General features: G+C 46.7%; 1 protein-coding gene across 8 annotated transcripts in view; it reads right to left on the reverse strand.

Moving 5' to 3' along the window:
* Nucleotides 1-750: 750 nt before the first annotated feature.
* Nucleotides 751-15,407, reverse strand: part of PLD1 (phospholipase D1) — a 90,368-nt gene continuing 75,711 nt past the window's right edge. For all 8 annotated transcript variants that reach the window (XM_067301617.1, XM_067301618.1, XM_067301616.1 and 5 more), the window contains 6 exons: nucleotides 14,571-14,684; nucleotides 12,669-12,718; nucleotides 11,317-11,451; nucleotides 7,928-8,081; nucleotides 6,665-6,779; nucleotides 751-6,068 (listed from right to left, as the gene is read on the reverse strand). In XM_067301617.1, coding sequence (XP_067157718.1) covers nucleotides 5,844-6,068; nucleotides 6,665-6,779; nucleotides 7,928-8,081; nucleotides 11,317-11,451; nucleotides 12,669-12,718; nucleotides 14,571-14,684 — 793 coding nt within the window. In that variant the 3' untranslated portion in view covers nucleotides 751-5,843. The remainder of the gene's footprint in view (nucleotides 6,069-6,664; nucleotides 6,780-7,927; nucleotides 8,082-11,316; nucleotides 11,452-12,668; nucleotides 12,719-14,570; nucleotides 14,685-15,407) is intronic.

Here is a 15,407-nt window from a genome sequence, read left to right on the forward strand (position 1 = left end):
CACTCTGCATTACTGCAATTACGGCGCGTTGCCAGCCAGCACCTCTGCGATGAGAAGTGACTGACAGGTCTCAGCATCCTTCCTCCTTTCTGTTATCTTTGCTGGCAAGACCTTGCAGGTGTGATGCCGCAAGCATATAATTAGCTGTGAGATTTCGGAGTCGCAGCAGGAGCAGCTCACAGAGGCAGGCGGCAGCTGCCGGCGCGAGCGGCACCGGCATCCCTGCCCAGCAACGCCGGCTCCCTTATTTTGGCTGCGCTTACGAGGGGCGCCGATTGGAGTGGGAAGTTTTGAAGATGCAGAGAGCCCTGTGGCATTTGCGGAGGGCGATGTAACCTGAGAAACAGAGAAGTTAATATGTTTTCAGTTTGCAACAGAGCTTGAAAACGCCACTGTTGCTTTATTCATCTTTTTCCCCTCCAGAGGTCAACAGTAATCTGCTTTTTCCTCTCTCGGTGCTGAATTTCCTTTACTGTAAGCTAAATAGGGACAGTGGCAAGTTAATTCTAATTTGCAGATGGACGTTTTTTGTCTATGCCTTTCATAATGCCTTTGGATTATTAAAGCAGGATTTACTTATTTATTTAGAAGCCCGGCTTTCTCTTCCTATGCTGTTTTACTTCAGTCTCTCTCTCCTGGGACAATTCGAATGACTCGGTCCAGCCCTTTTTCTCGCAACTCCGGGCCTTCTCCCGTCACGCCGCCACCACCCTTCCCGACACAAGTAGAAACAAGACCAGACCCAAGCGCTTTGACACATGATGTTCAGTTGTATTTTCAGTCTATTAATACACATTCGTTTACCAAATACAAACCGAGTGGGAAGGAAAGCAGTCATGAGCGGAAACAAGGGTACAAAACGGTCAAATCCAGCAGCCTTCACGGAAGGGATAGTCAGTGTTCGCAGCTGCACCGCTGGGAGGGGGAGGCGCAAAGACCTGCGCTCACGTCGGAAACGGAAGCTCTCGTTTTGTTGATGAGTTTAGCCAGAGACACGATTCAGAGAAACATTCCCAGAACTGTGAATTTTGACACTCTTTTCTCTCATTTCCCAAGTGTCAGGAAAGAGTCAGGTAAATAAGAATTATTTACAGCTATGAGATTTTATGAAAACACATTGGGAGGTTAAAAATAGAATAATCAGCAAGACTTGAAAATACAATAGTAAAACAGGCCAAAAAAAAGACCCCAAAAGGATCGTTGCATTCAGCTGTCATTTAGTCTGTGGGTCTGTTCCACCTCGATTTACCTCAGCTCTGCACGTGCAACTTGATTCACCGCCACGGTGTCGCGCTCCTGGCTTCAGCCTTGGTCCTGACAAGGTCCCGATGTCAGCAGCGATGCAGAAGAGGTTGCCCATTCGAATCGGCTTTGCGGAATCAGGGCCGCGAAAGGCTGCGCGAATGCACTGAAGTCTTGCGGGCCCCTCCCCGAGTCGGGGCCACCGGCACCAACGGTGCAGCAGCTCTGCAGCGGAGCGAGGCAGGTCGGTTTAGACCTGACCTGCGTGGATTTGGGTCTTTCCATTTGGCAGGAGGAAAAGGAAATCGCGCTCATCGAAAGGACCGTTCAGACGTCTCCTTCTGTGGCCCACAAGTGCAGCTTCCGTACATAAGTTACGCAACCCATACTATGTTTACTACGAATGCACAACAAAATTTATTACACTGAAAGAACAACAGCAAGCCAAGACTGAGTCTGATTGTACACGGATGTTTCCCTGGAAGAAATAACGATACTGTGAATTATTACCATCAGGGTCTCACCTAAGCAAAACCCTCACTGAGGGGGGACAGCACCAGGATTGTGAAATCATGTTCTCAAACTTGATCAAAAGAAATTAAAGAAGAGTGTTTGGGATTTAATCTAGGAAAGCTCACAACAAGCCAAGCAACTTTACTGGTGGCTGCCTTGGACGAGAAACATGTTTGCCTGGCATGGGCCTGCTGAGGTTTTCTCCCCACGTGCACTTTCACTGGTAAAGGTGAAGTCTCACTTTACAATACCAAGAGATTTTTTATGTGTTTGCCTTAGTTAAAACATTCCCTTCTTAGGATGAAAAATGACAAATGCACTTGCTTGCTTGGGGACAACCCCATTTTTACATCAGCCGACTGCAAAGATCAGGCTGCAAAGACGCTTCCTCTGCACATGCCCAACCGCAGCAAGGTGAGACTGAGACACCAGGAGCCGAGCTGAGCACTTCATCTGCCCTGGAGCACTGGAGCATTTCTTCTACAAATTATATTTTGTCAAGTTCTTAAATACGATGGCATTTTATCCCTCTTTTTTTAAAAAACCATGCATCAATTCCATACTAAGTTTATCCAATCCAACCTCTAAACAACAAAATATATATATTAAAATATCACAATATTTAAAAATATATAAAGATGTAGTAACGAGTGTGAATTCTCAGAGTGGCACCTATTAAGGAATACATTTAAAAAAAAAAAAAAAAAAGGAAAGTCTTTACTCAGGTTGAACTACAAAAAAAACCTCTCTCATTTCTTATAGTTCTAACAAGTAAATTCCACAAGAAACAGCTGTTTCAGGGCTTGCTAGGACCTGAACCCACATCACTAGTTGCCGTACTGTACGTTTGCAAGCGATCCCTCTGCAGTCTGGTGAACGTATTAAAAGTAAAAACACTATGGTACTACGTAGTGATTGTTTAGGTACAGAAATAAACCCTCTCAAGGTGTTAAACCTCACCCTGATAGCGGCTTCTTAATATAAGAAAGAAAACTCCAGTTGCCAGGCGATCCCCAGGAGCCCGGCGCGCGCGCAGGGACGGACGGGGGCTGTCGGAGCGGGGCGGCAGCGGCCGCACGCAGCCGGCACCGCGGGCTCTGCGCGGAGGCGTCAAACCCGACGCTACAGCCCTCTTCTGTGCTGCTCTTATTCTCATTTGAATACCAACGTTATTCCTTTCCCCTCTCTCCAGGAAGGAAAAACAACACACAGACACACACACACACACACACGTGCAAAAACTCCCCCCGATATCGGGAGTTGAGCACCGCCACAGCGAAGGGGTGAACGCATCAAAAGCGGATTCTCCGCTTAGACTGAGAGAAACCTGCTCCTGCGCAGGGAGCCCACGCGAGGCCTGTTTGCTACTTCAGCACCGAAAGCCCTTCGGAATTAGCACCTCGTACAGCATCACCGAATTAATCGTGATCCCGGTGGCTCTGCCGGCTGCTTGGTCCTTTGGGAGCGGCAGTCACCGCAGGGCGCTCCGAGCCGTGCGGGGCTTGGGTGGCTTTTCCCTAACGCAGCCTGGGAGAGGGGGATTTAGTGCCACTGGAGCGATGAAGCCCCCACACCTAGCTACTGCCTCAAGAGATAACACCAGGGCGATTCGACGATTGTAAGCATCATTGCTATAGGGGGACGGGGACAGTAAGAGCACTTAGAAGATGACACGAATCACACACTTCTTCAGGGTTCACATGTGACCGTGGTGTGGGTGAACGCTTCCTTTTCAGCGACGAATACAGATCTATGCACCTTACACGGATTCTCCGACAGGCTATAATTGTTCCAAGTTAGCAGCGTTGTTCAAACCAAAAGAGCTGAAAACACGTCAGGAGAGAAAAAGCTCCGAACTAGCTAGCACCAGCATGAAATACCAAGACACCTTTGATCTTTTCTTGATTGCAAATGCTCAGGGCACGGCGCATTGCTCTGGCTCAGCAGGGGTGACCCCAGGGCAGGTTTTTAAGGGAAATAATCAAGGGAACATACTCATCTATTTACAGTGCACCGGCCAAAAGCCTCAATCCCCCGGACCAGTCAAGATCATCAGCTCAAGCACTGCGCATGCATTTCCAACAGGCGAACCAGACCACAGATTGACCAACTATAAAGGAGTCTAATTCACAACTGCACCTATAAAACATGAGCAGAAAACAGCAGAAGTTGTAGCAACTGGCTGAAACTTTGGCTGCCCTTGAGGAATGTTTGTTTGTTACTCTCTCAGGTGACGCAGCATACAAAATTACTTGGTACCTATTTACATTTAAGATACAGAAGACAGTCAGCTAAAACGTAAGAGATGGTGCCAGCCATATTTTAGGGTTAGCTTGAGGAACGGTGTGTTTCTTTTCCAGTTAAAAACAAATACGACTGTTGAAAGCTCAAAGGAAAGAAGAAACTTTCCTATGAACACTCTTTTTTTTTTTTTCTCTAACTGAAGTAAATAAAAGTTCATCTGGTCTTTTGACTAAAGAGCATTGAGCACTTCGAGGAACACAGGGCTGAGGACCATCACGCCTGCAGTCCAGCTAGCGAAGGCGTTCCCCTTGGCAGCACTCTCGGCAGAGGAGCTCAGCTTCCCTCTTTCACACACCAGACCCTCTCGTTAGGTATTTCTAACAACCTGCTCTCTTAGTGTTCAACAGGGCATTCCCACCCCCTGGGGCACACAGCTTACAGCTGGGATTACAGGGAGGACATGAAATCGGGAGATGCAAGGGACGGAGGACAGCATACAGACCGAGGGCGGCACCAACCGGGCAACGTCCTGACCCAGGAGCGGCAGTGTTCTGCCCAGGGATGCAGTATATGCATGGCTGATTCACTACCCAGCGAGATGCAAAAGAGTTTTGCAAACCATCTTACACAAATGCAAAACAGGACTGGACGTGTTAAGTTTTACCTGTACTTGGGAAGACATGTTCTGCATGACCGATTGTGGCCAGTCTAATAACAAAGTAGAGCACAGGCACAAGCTCTCCCCTTCTCCTTTGCATTCACCCAATCTACAGAGTGGGGGGAAAAAAAGATGTGAGCTTAGTTTGAGCACAGCTGGCCTGACATTTCAGCTCTCCCTTCTTTCAAATAGGGAGAAAAAGGAATGGAAAGAGAAGTGTATATATTTAATGCAATATAAATGCATGGGTAAAGGATCCAAAGCACAGAGCTGAACCTGGCCAGGCTTGCTTTTGAGTTTCTCTTCCCTGTCACACATAGCACATCACTTTCCTTCAGCAAGGAAGATCTAAGGCTTCAGTTTAAAATTTGTTTCTCTCTTGGAGAAAGCCTTCCTGCAGTTTAAACCAATTGATGTACTACACGTCTGTAATAGCCAGAAAACTAGTGATTTCTGACACCTTTAGATCCATCGAGCTTTGCTAAGATCTACACAGCACCATGCTGTGTATTGTGAGGATTGCTGATTGCTCTAGCTGTGGTAAAAACATTTCCCCCCGCTAAGAGGGGAAAAGAGACCAAAATACTGATTCTGATAAAAAATTGTTAGCCTGTTCCCAAAACAGAAATGCAACATCTACCCTTGACAAGCTGTGATCGTAGGAATGCCCAAGACAGCATCGAGCAGCACTTCCCAACAATGCCAGAGCCGCGAGAAGCATCCCGGCAGAATACGAACAGCGATGAGATGAGGGGGCTCCAGCAAGCAAACGCACTGATATCTGAAAGCTCTACAAAGCACACGCATCCTGCAGCTCCTGCGTAGCCACATCACAATTACTGTACATTACAACCACGCTGGCAGTAGTAATAATATGTATTAGGATTTGTTTCCCTTCCTAGGAAGCAGCCTGCATCCTTTAGGTGCTCAGAAATTGTCTAAAGTAGTAACTTCTTCAGAGAATAAACTTCTCATTTGTCATAATTCCCAAGTCTTTTTGATCCTCTCCTTTGTTAGTGTCAATTTGCTTGAAGTTCCTCCACCAAAATCCTTACGAAAGGCACGTTAGTTTGGCAGAGACCTTTTTTGCCTCCCTTCGCAAAAAAAAACTTTCTGAAATCCTATACTGTTCATAAACTTGTCTTTAGAGAACTAGACTTTTAAACGTAAAGCAGTCTCAATCTTCTTAAGTCCAAACCTCCATTGGTACCATGGATTCTTTTGTTCCAACAGAAGGAAGCAAGTATTCTTCCTCCAGAAAATGAAAGGGGAATTGTACTAGAAACCCACGAATCTTTTTCAATTCTTCTGCTGCTTTCACAGGATCATCATTTGCTAATTTTGGTTTGTTGATGAAATCACGCAGTTGGGCTAAGTTATTCACCTGGTCACTGGGAAGGCATCGGAAAACCTGATCAAAACAGAAAGAAGAGGTGGTATGTCAGAGCAGGGGCAATACTGCAATATACAGTTCCCAAGAAAAACTCAGAATATAACGTAAATATGCCTCTGGATGGAAGTGACTCAGTTAACAGTCTGGACAACGGGGAAGGAGAAGGTATGCACAAATCCATCATACAGTTAGGGCATGAAGAGGGGAAACTCCAGGGCTTTTTCTGATCACTTCAGAAAGATTACTGGAAAACAGAAGCAAATAATTTACTTCTACTCCATTTACACTGTGGCCAACTGGAAGAAGTAAACCGGGAGTGTTTCACTGGAGCTACAGCTGATACAAGTAAAAGGAGAAATCACAACTGCTCCTTCTTGGGCTGCCACCGTTATTTGAGGGGACACAAAGTCCAGTCCAATTTCTTGTTTGCAGCTTGTGCATTTCACTGAAACTATGTGTTCTTTCAAAACATCTCTGACCGACTCTAGGAGCCGAACTCGCTTCCCTTTCCTGTCCCCTCTTGCCACCAAACACAAGTTGCTGCTTCTCCTATTTACATCTCCTGAGAACAAGGAAGCTGGAAGGAGAATGGGAAAAGGAACCGTATGCTTCACCTTATCGAAGACGGTGGCATTGCGGGCTGCTGTTGCAATCCACACCTCCTTGAAGAATTTGTCACAGACGGGATCCTGGTGGTCTGAATTGAGATCAGAGCTGCCAAGTACAACCCTGAAAAGAGAAGACAAAAGAATTTGTGCCAACAGAAGCCGAGACAGTGGGAACATTATTCTTGTCTTCCACAGCTTCAGAAGGAAAACAAGAGCAGCTGATAAGAGAATGCCAGAGGCAGCTACTAAATTACCTTACCTCAAAAACATCCTGAAGTTGCGGCTAATACTGAAGAGCTGTGTTATTACTTTTATTATTACTTGTTTGCAATAGTGCCTAGAGTTTCCAGCCTTTCTGTACTAGGTCATGTGCAGACGCACCTGAGTGTGGCCAACATCACCCGTCAGGGATTGAAAAGCTACCCCTTAGGAAGACAGCAGGTTTTCCAAAGGCAAATAGTAGAGAGGATTAAAATTAATCTATTTGAAATATGAGGAAGCCATTGCCATGAGAGCTGAGCATGTGCCTTATGGGTTCAACACCCTGCAGGGTCCCGCGTCGGGCCCTGTGTCCCCTGAGCACTGAGCGCATTCACTCCACTCCCCCTCACCGAAACACCAGGAAAGAGAGTTTCCTTGTGAATTGCCAATAAACATTGCTGGGTGCTCCGAGAACGCCTTGCCTGCTCCCTGCTGCCCCTACAATAGTCTGTCAGCCTTAAAGCTGCCTTATTTTCTCCTTTCTTTCTGTTTAATAACTGTCCAGATGGGAAATGGGACGGGGAGAAAAAGGTCTTAATGAAAAAATGGCTGTTTTGTGGGCCAGATGGTTGCTCTGAGTGAACAAACTTCCATTAAAGAGAGAGACACCACTACCCAAAATTGAGAGTGTGTGAAAACAGGATCTGGAGGCAAAATATCACTGTCTTGTTTATGAGCTCTCTTAGTCAAATGCTTGAGCAAAATGATTTGTAAGCCAAACCACTGCTGAGCTGAGGAAAGGGACCACATGAGACACGTTAACTCCAGGCAACAGTAAAACTCTCTGGGCTAAATGGAGGCCAGGCAAAGCTAAATCTAAATAAGCATCTGAAGCTCCATTGGTTTTAAAGGCTTTGACCCCTTTCACCAGGCGTAAATCTGAGCAAGCTCTGCACAGATACCCGCTCCTGCCTGGGAGCGGCGAGGCCCAACAGTGCTTGGGCAGCCGGGGAAAGCGCCGTGGTCTTGGTTCTCCCTACGGCATTCAGGAATTGCCATCGGTCGTACCTGAAGCATCGAAGGCGGAGAGACTGAGCAAACTTTCCAGCGCTGTAGTGCTCCCCGTCCATCATGGAGGGGATGGTTTCCGTGTCCTGCACGATGATTGCTATTTCACTGTCCCGTTTCCCAAGCATGCTGCGGTCGTTGATGTTAGCGGAGCCTTGAGAGGAAGAAAACAAAGCAACTACAGTAAACCACAGCAGCACGCGTCCAGTCCCCAGAGGTCACCACAGCCCCTAGGCAAGAGCCGTCAGTATTTCGGGGCCTGGGATTTCCAGACGCTCAGTGCAAAGGCACAGCCCAGACACCCGCGGGCGTGCGACTCTACGTCAAAGGAAGCATCGCTTCAGCTCTCTTCCACGCTTATGCTCTTCTGCGTATCCTCCACCACCGCCAGCCACCCCTTGTCGCTCCACTGCACTGTCCACCCTACTGCATCCTTCGTCTGTGCGTGGGAAACGTATATGAGCTTAGCTAGGTAAAATTAGCCCATCCACGTTCAGCTGCCCCCCATGACTTCCAACTCAAGTGACAAAGCCCAAGGAGAGTGCAGAGGTTAACAGTCTCTTCCCTGCCAGTAGAAGACAGAGGGCTGGACTGAGTTACTTCCATTTATTTTTGAAACCAGAGAAAATCAATGCATGTATCTCATGAGCACCCCCCCTTTCATGCTCGTTCGTGACACAGTTTCAGCTGCTCAGAAGTGAGGGTTTTGAGATGAAGGTCTGTCAGAGCTGACCCCCTACCAAAGGCACCTCCTTACAGAAGGAAACAAAGACTCCAGGAGAGTCTTTGGAGAAGGGAAAGGTTAAATTATAGTCAAGCCAATGCCAACATTTTAAAAAGTTTAATTTCTCTGTAACCTCCCAGGTGCTTTTGCTGAATGATACCACAGCATTCAAAGGTCTTAACTGCGTTTGGTTTGGATAATAAGTTAAGGGAGCAGGACAGGCTCTATGGGTATATCCTCTCAATCTTTAGTAACGTCAGGAGGGAAAATGTATCATTTGTATTTGGAGGCTAGGAGGTTTTAGGAAGGTGGATTTAGGAAGAAAAAAGTCACTTCCATCGACACTGCGCCAAGGCAGGGGGCAGGATCTGGCTATGGGTAACTAACACCCAGAACTTCCAGTATCGCCAGGGGCCACGTTTTAATATCTGTGCGCGCAAGAGTTGTTTGCTCAGTCACAATCACTGTTAATGCAGTAAAACATGGGGTTTGGAGAGCGATCTCACCAAGGGGATTGTTTCTTTTCTATTCTTCATTCTGCGACTGCTGCAGCACTAGTGCAAGCTGTATAAAACCCAAATCCCCCAAATAATAGGGGGCACTTTCAGAATGCACGGACAGGGCACGTATCACATGGGTGTGGGACTGACAGATATTCTGGAGGCAGTTTGCAGCTTGGCAGCCCTGGGAAACATTCCCTTTGGTCACAAATCAGAACTGGTTTCCCCTCTTGCCGCACTACCGTCCGTCACCCTGTTCCGGCACGCTTCTCTTGAGTGCCGTCAGGTTATTGCAGCCACCTTGTTTTGCTTCGTTCCTTGCTAGATACTACTTTGCTTGGGCTCTGACGGTGCCCCTCATGAAGCAGCCCCTCACCGAGATGCGCTACCAGCTTGCTACCAGCTGGCTCAGAGGGACACGTGCGCCTGGGGCTCACTGCTGGAAGCTAAGCAGCTCCGTCACCAGCTGCACCCCGAGCGTGGGAGCTCATCCTGCCCGCACGCAGAAACCGGGTGCTGTGCAGAGGTGCGATGCCCAAACGATTACTCAAAACTGGCTTGAGGCTTCAGTCCCCAACGAGTTTTCTCTGTCCCGCACAGACATCAGAAAGCAAAGGAAGGGGGATACCATAGGACTTTTCACCCAAGGGGAGAAGAACAGCAAGACACTACAAGAGACAGCAGTCGTCAAGTCATCTACCCCAAAAAATGACCAAACAAAAGGTCTCCAGACAACCCTAACTCCCTAATCTGACTCCCACAGAGGGGACCCCAGGCACTAGTTACCCGTTCAGCCTTTCCAGTGACTGAATACGCTCTACAGGAGTTAACGCTTCAAGAGGAAAAACGAGCCAAGCCCCTCACAATATTTTGACCTTCCCTCTCACCACAAGGCTGACTCTCCTGCACGGTGGCCAGATCAGCACTTTACTTTCACGCACTCCGTCTCTTTCTTAGGTGGAAACGTGTAGAGATGTGAACTAATCAAATCGAAGTCCTAACTATTCCACCAGCAGGAAACTGTCTCAGAAAACTTAACCCAGGACAGTTTTGTGCCCAACCAAGGTGCAAGCCTCTGGCAGCTCTTCTTTGGGGGTTTGCACTCCCCCGGGAGCGCCAGCCCCTCGCTAGGGACGCGCAGGGGAAGCGCTGCCCGGTGTGCTCACGGCCCCGCAAACCGCGCTGCGCTTGGCAGCTGCGCCCAGCCCCTGCGCCGGCAGCACACGCAGACTCCACATCACCTTACCAGCCAGCCCTGACGTTCACGCAATATAAAAATCAGTCCGCAGGCTTATGGGCATGACGAATAGTAATAGAGAGCACTCTCTCAGACCTGCAGACCATCGCAGTTGCAACAATACCACTACTGCTATAATAATAAATCTATTTCTCGGCTGTTCTGCATACCAGAGACCTGATCTGACCCCCGAGAGGATAACCGAAGGGCAAACCATGTCCTAACCACAAGGCGTCCTAGACTACAGGCCATATTGCTGCTTTGAAGAAGGGAAATATTTTGATTCTTTCAAAATCTAGTATTAAATGGTTCTTTGGCAAAGTTCTCATTACTGATATTACAGATCAAAAAGGGTTTCTTTAAAGAAACAGGCTCAAATTCTGCTTTCCTATTGTAACGTATAACTCAGAGCCCATGCTCTCTTGTCTTTGCTATATGATCTCACAATAAATACGGTAACAGAGTCAGATGAAAAGCTATCTATTACTTGTTATAACATATTTCCCCATTCTTAGGAAATGGAGTTGATAAATGACACATGTTGTCCAAACCTTCCAAATTTTACGGCACATTCTGTTCTTTAAGGAACAGATGACAAGTCTCACAAGTTTTACTGCTAGAGCAGAGTTTGATACGAGACAGATGGACAAAATTCCCTCCACTGGGATTCTCTTAACTATTACAGAGATTTAAAACAACTTAAAAAAAATTTGAATGACAGGCCTCCAAATCATTTTCTCTCTCCTGCCTACCCTCTTCATTAATCCATGAATTTGTTTGTTTTTTTAACTGCAAAACATTTCACTAGGAAGAAATCATAACATAGAAAAGAACATGGCATAGCAGCTTCGTACATGCCAAGGAAGCTAAGGGAATATTTCAGGTATAATCAAACGGTGCAAAACTCTCCCGCAAGCACCCTGCTCACCAATTATGACAGTGTTGTCATCAGCAATGAGCAATTTGCTGTGAACGTAGATGAGTTCAGTGACTAGTTTTCCTTCCAACTCTGCATATGTTCGAAGTCCACAGAATGATATGTAGTTTATCCACTTATCTCCAACTGAAAATTAAAAAAGAACAAAATGGGATGGGATGAGGAAGGGGGAAGGAGAAAAGAAAGAGAAAAGATCCTCTTTATATAAAGCCCAGTATGAATAACACAGTTTACTTTTAACATCTTTTTTAACGAACGGATAATAGAAGCAAGTCTCTTCAAAAATAGACTTAAAAAATGCCTGTGGGCTCTCTGTGCTGCTCTGATCCACTGCCTGCTCAGATACTTCACCTTGGTGAAAAAATGACCCAAATCTCTCCCATTATGCAGCATGCAAGTACTCACAATTGATACGAGCGTCTGAAAATAACTGGACTATGTGACTGTTTTTCTGCAGGATCTGCAGAGAAGAGGTTTTAAGCAGGTGTTTTGTCTACGCACAGTATGGAAAATATGTGCTAACGTGAATTGTCTGCAGCTCAGATTTATACAGAAAACTAGAACGAATGAGGCATTATGTACGCCTCTTACATTTATGACACGTGTTTTTCATGGTGCTCTGATTTCTACCAGAGCACATTCAAGCAGGCATGCTCATGGTGAGAAAGCAACTCTAAAACCAGCATTACGATCAAGCAGGTTTTTCCTCTGTGTGTTCACTGAAGGCCAGAAACAATTCCAGGGTTGGGTTTACTGGGGCGGGGGGAGGCAGAGGGCCTGCAGCTCCCCAGAAGCGTGGCCCAGTTCAGGACGCGTTCCAAATAACACGATCCCGAGCAGCTGCAACTGCTCCGTGCTCTTTCCCTTGGGTCCTTCCCTCATCCAGATCAGGGTTGCATCCAAATACAAAGTCTGAATATCAGCCAAGGCTCACACGTCCTAATAAACTTCAGTGATGGGATAACAACAGAGGCAGAGATTGCTCACCAGACAGGCAAGGCTATAATATACATTGCTGCACACCTGTGCGATGCCTCATTGAAAAACCTGAAACCCGTCTGCTACAACAAACACAAGTTAAAAAGAAACACACAGTACAAGTTGTGCCCAGACAGGAGCTGCAGATAGGGCCTTGCTGCCTAATTGTATTTTGTAGGAAGCAGAGATGCTTTTGGGGGGCCTCTCCCCTTCTTCTGGAGATGCCACAACTGCAGCATTCCCTGCTCTTGCAGTTTATATAACCCTGCACTTGGAGAACCTGATTTATATTGTATAGATCCATCTATCAAGCAGCGGTGTCCCAAGACTAGACACATCATACAGGAGAGGACTAAAGCTCTTACCCTCTGCCTTCAGCTGGCCCAGAATTGAATTCTCTCCTCTGCACATGGTCCTGGAAAGAAGGCAGGCAGCCGTTACCAACACCAGTGATTCGAAGCAATGACATATGCTGAAGCAGAACTCACTCAGCGAGGTAAAGCACAAACCCAGGTGCAGTTTCCATACCCCCTATAAGCAGAACGGTACTTCCAGGGCACACATTTTTCCCAAACAAATGTTGACATGTAACAACTGCTCTTTTCTGGAAAGATCACATACTAATCAACTTACACGTGGGAAAGCACCTTTCTTCTAAAGCCTACAGCAACGATAACAGAAGTGTTACAAATGGGGGCTACTGAAGTTTGAGCCGCTCTTAGGGAAAGCGGAGGTCTGGATGTGAAGTGACATCAAGAAAAAACGTCACCATGTGCAGAACGCTAGTATGGTGGCCCTTGCAGAAGAAAAGCTCAGGGGAAAGGGCCTGGTCTGGGAGAAACGCTGGTTCACTCCTCCTGGCGTCCCTTGCCCCACTCGCCCTTGCAAAGGCGAGGCTGCCCGGGCGAGGGAGGAACGAGCCGGCAGGTGACACCCCAAGGGAGATTTCCCTCTGGGGGCAGCTGTAACCTCTGCAGACTGCACGCGCTCCAGGCACACCGCATCACAGCTGCCTTCTTGGCCGTCTTGCCATCACTGTGCTCTGCTCCCACCGCAGGGCCACCTGGCACCTCTACGTGCTCGTCTTTCAAAGGAGCCCTGCTGCGCTTCAAGTGCCCCTGGAAACATCCGTACTTTGTGCTCCCGATTCCCTAAATGCTGCTGGCGCGCCCGTGTTTGAAAACGCACTCTTCACTGCGCTCACAGTGCTGACTGATGGAGCAAAGCGAAGCATCAGGCCGGAATGCAAATTCTGAAATAAAACCCGGCATTTCCACCCTACAAAGCAGGTAGGAATTTCCTGAGCTAACAGACTCGCAGGGCTCCGTGCTCCCTCCTCCGGCTGGCAGCGGCGATGTGAAATACATCACTCTTCCCTGAGTACAGCCAGTGTTTTTAATACTGCTAGGACTTCTTGGGACTGTAGAGAGCCACGTTATTACAGCACCACTGAAACCGTCGGGAAGAGCCACAGTACAAGCTAAGTTTCTAGAAGAGAACAGTGACATTGAATGGGAGGGTAGAAACCTTATAGATGAATAAATTCTGGTTTGATGAGCAAAAAGGAAAACAAATATATTTTGCAGCTTTACGCTACATATAGGGAGCAGCTGATGAATCAGGAATTGGTGCTTTTGTATAAGGCCACAGAGGTGAGAGGGGACTGGAATGTCACAGCGGAGCTCAGGAATTTTTTCCCTGTGTCTATTTAAATATTTACCAGCAGAGGGCACTGGGTCTTAAGGACTACATTCCTCCTGGTTTGGCTATAATGTCCTAATGAGAGATGTATTAAAACTACCATGGTCACTGTCTATTTTCTGCTGCTGTGTCCAAAAGCTAGGAAAACAGAAACATGGATTCTCACTGTTACCAAAGATCTGAAAACTGGCACTACAGATTTTCCTGTTTCAAACAATTCCAGGGTTTGTATCGCGGGAAAGTGCCACGTGCCTAATTCAGATTTACTTAAAAGGTAGGCTAGAGGCCTCAAAGGCAGCTCAGAAATGCGACCCCAGTTTAAGGTCACTGCTGCAAAATAAATACAGCAACACACAAATCATGAGGGGAGCAAATAAACAAGCTCAAGTACTGAGTGAAAACTCTATAAACAAACAGCTTTATTTTCCTTTTCCAGGCATTATGTGCTTGTTTGGACAACATCTAACACAATGATCACAGCTGGAGCCTTGGCACCATCCGCGGCACCACAGGGAGGCCTGGAAGGTCTCAGGTGACCTTGCCTGGTGTAGGATCACATACATTACCTGTAGTTGAAGTGCATTATGGCCTGCAGCGCGTTCCCGCCTCCGGTCGAAATATCTCCTTCAAATCCAGGCAACAGTGGGATCACCACATATACGCGGAAACGTTTGTTTTCCCTAAAACAATAGTTTGGGGAGAATATTAGCCTGCAAATTCTATTTCTTTGTAATTTTACAGCAGCAAAGTGTGGAATGTATTTCCAGTTTCAGGTCTTCACCACCTGTAATCAGTACTTCAGCAAAATGTTTAGATGAGCATGGAGAGAAGAAATAATTTACTATCGACAGAGGACAACAAAAGAAGCTAAAGGAAAAGAAACACGTTTTCACAGAAGTGCAAGGACAGGCTAATCACCTTGCATGCTGCATCTGCCGTTATAAAAGTTCATTTGAGCACCTTAATAGCGCAGCCTCACTGATGCTGCTGCATACTGATGTGTAACACTGTCTTACAGACCACAGCCAAAATCACAGAGTTGCCATAGGCAGAAAAAAACAATCTAGTCTCAAGTTTCTACTACATTCTGGTTTTTAGAAATCAGAAACATCAGGAAAGACAGAAAAAAACCTGAGGACATAAGCAAAACATTGACCATTCAGAAAGGCAAATATTTGATTCATATTTGATTTTTGATTTGATTTGATTCAACCTGCAAAAACTCAGTTTCATCTTTGTTTCCCCAAACTAAACAGTACCATAACTGTGAGCCAATTCTGGATTACAATAGCTAAGATCACTGTGCTGTTTGGGGCTTTTCTTAAAGCAAGTTTTAGTATTTTCCTTGATGCCTGAAACACCAGACCCCTTCTGCTCTTCTTCAGTTCTCAAGATGCCTCCGG

Source organism: Apteryx mantelli, chromosome 9, assembly GCF_036417845.1.
Source record: "Apteryx mantelli isolate bAptMan1 chromosome 9, bAptMan1.hap1, whole genome shotgun sequence".
Taxonomy (NCBI): Eukaryota; Metazoa; Chordata; class Aves; order Apterygiformes; family Apterygidae; genus Apteryx; species Apteryx mantelli.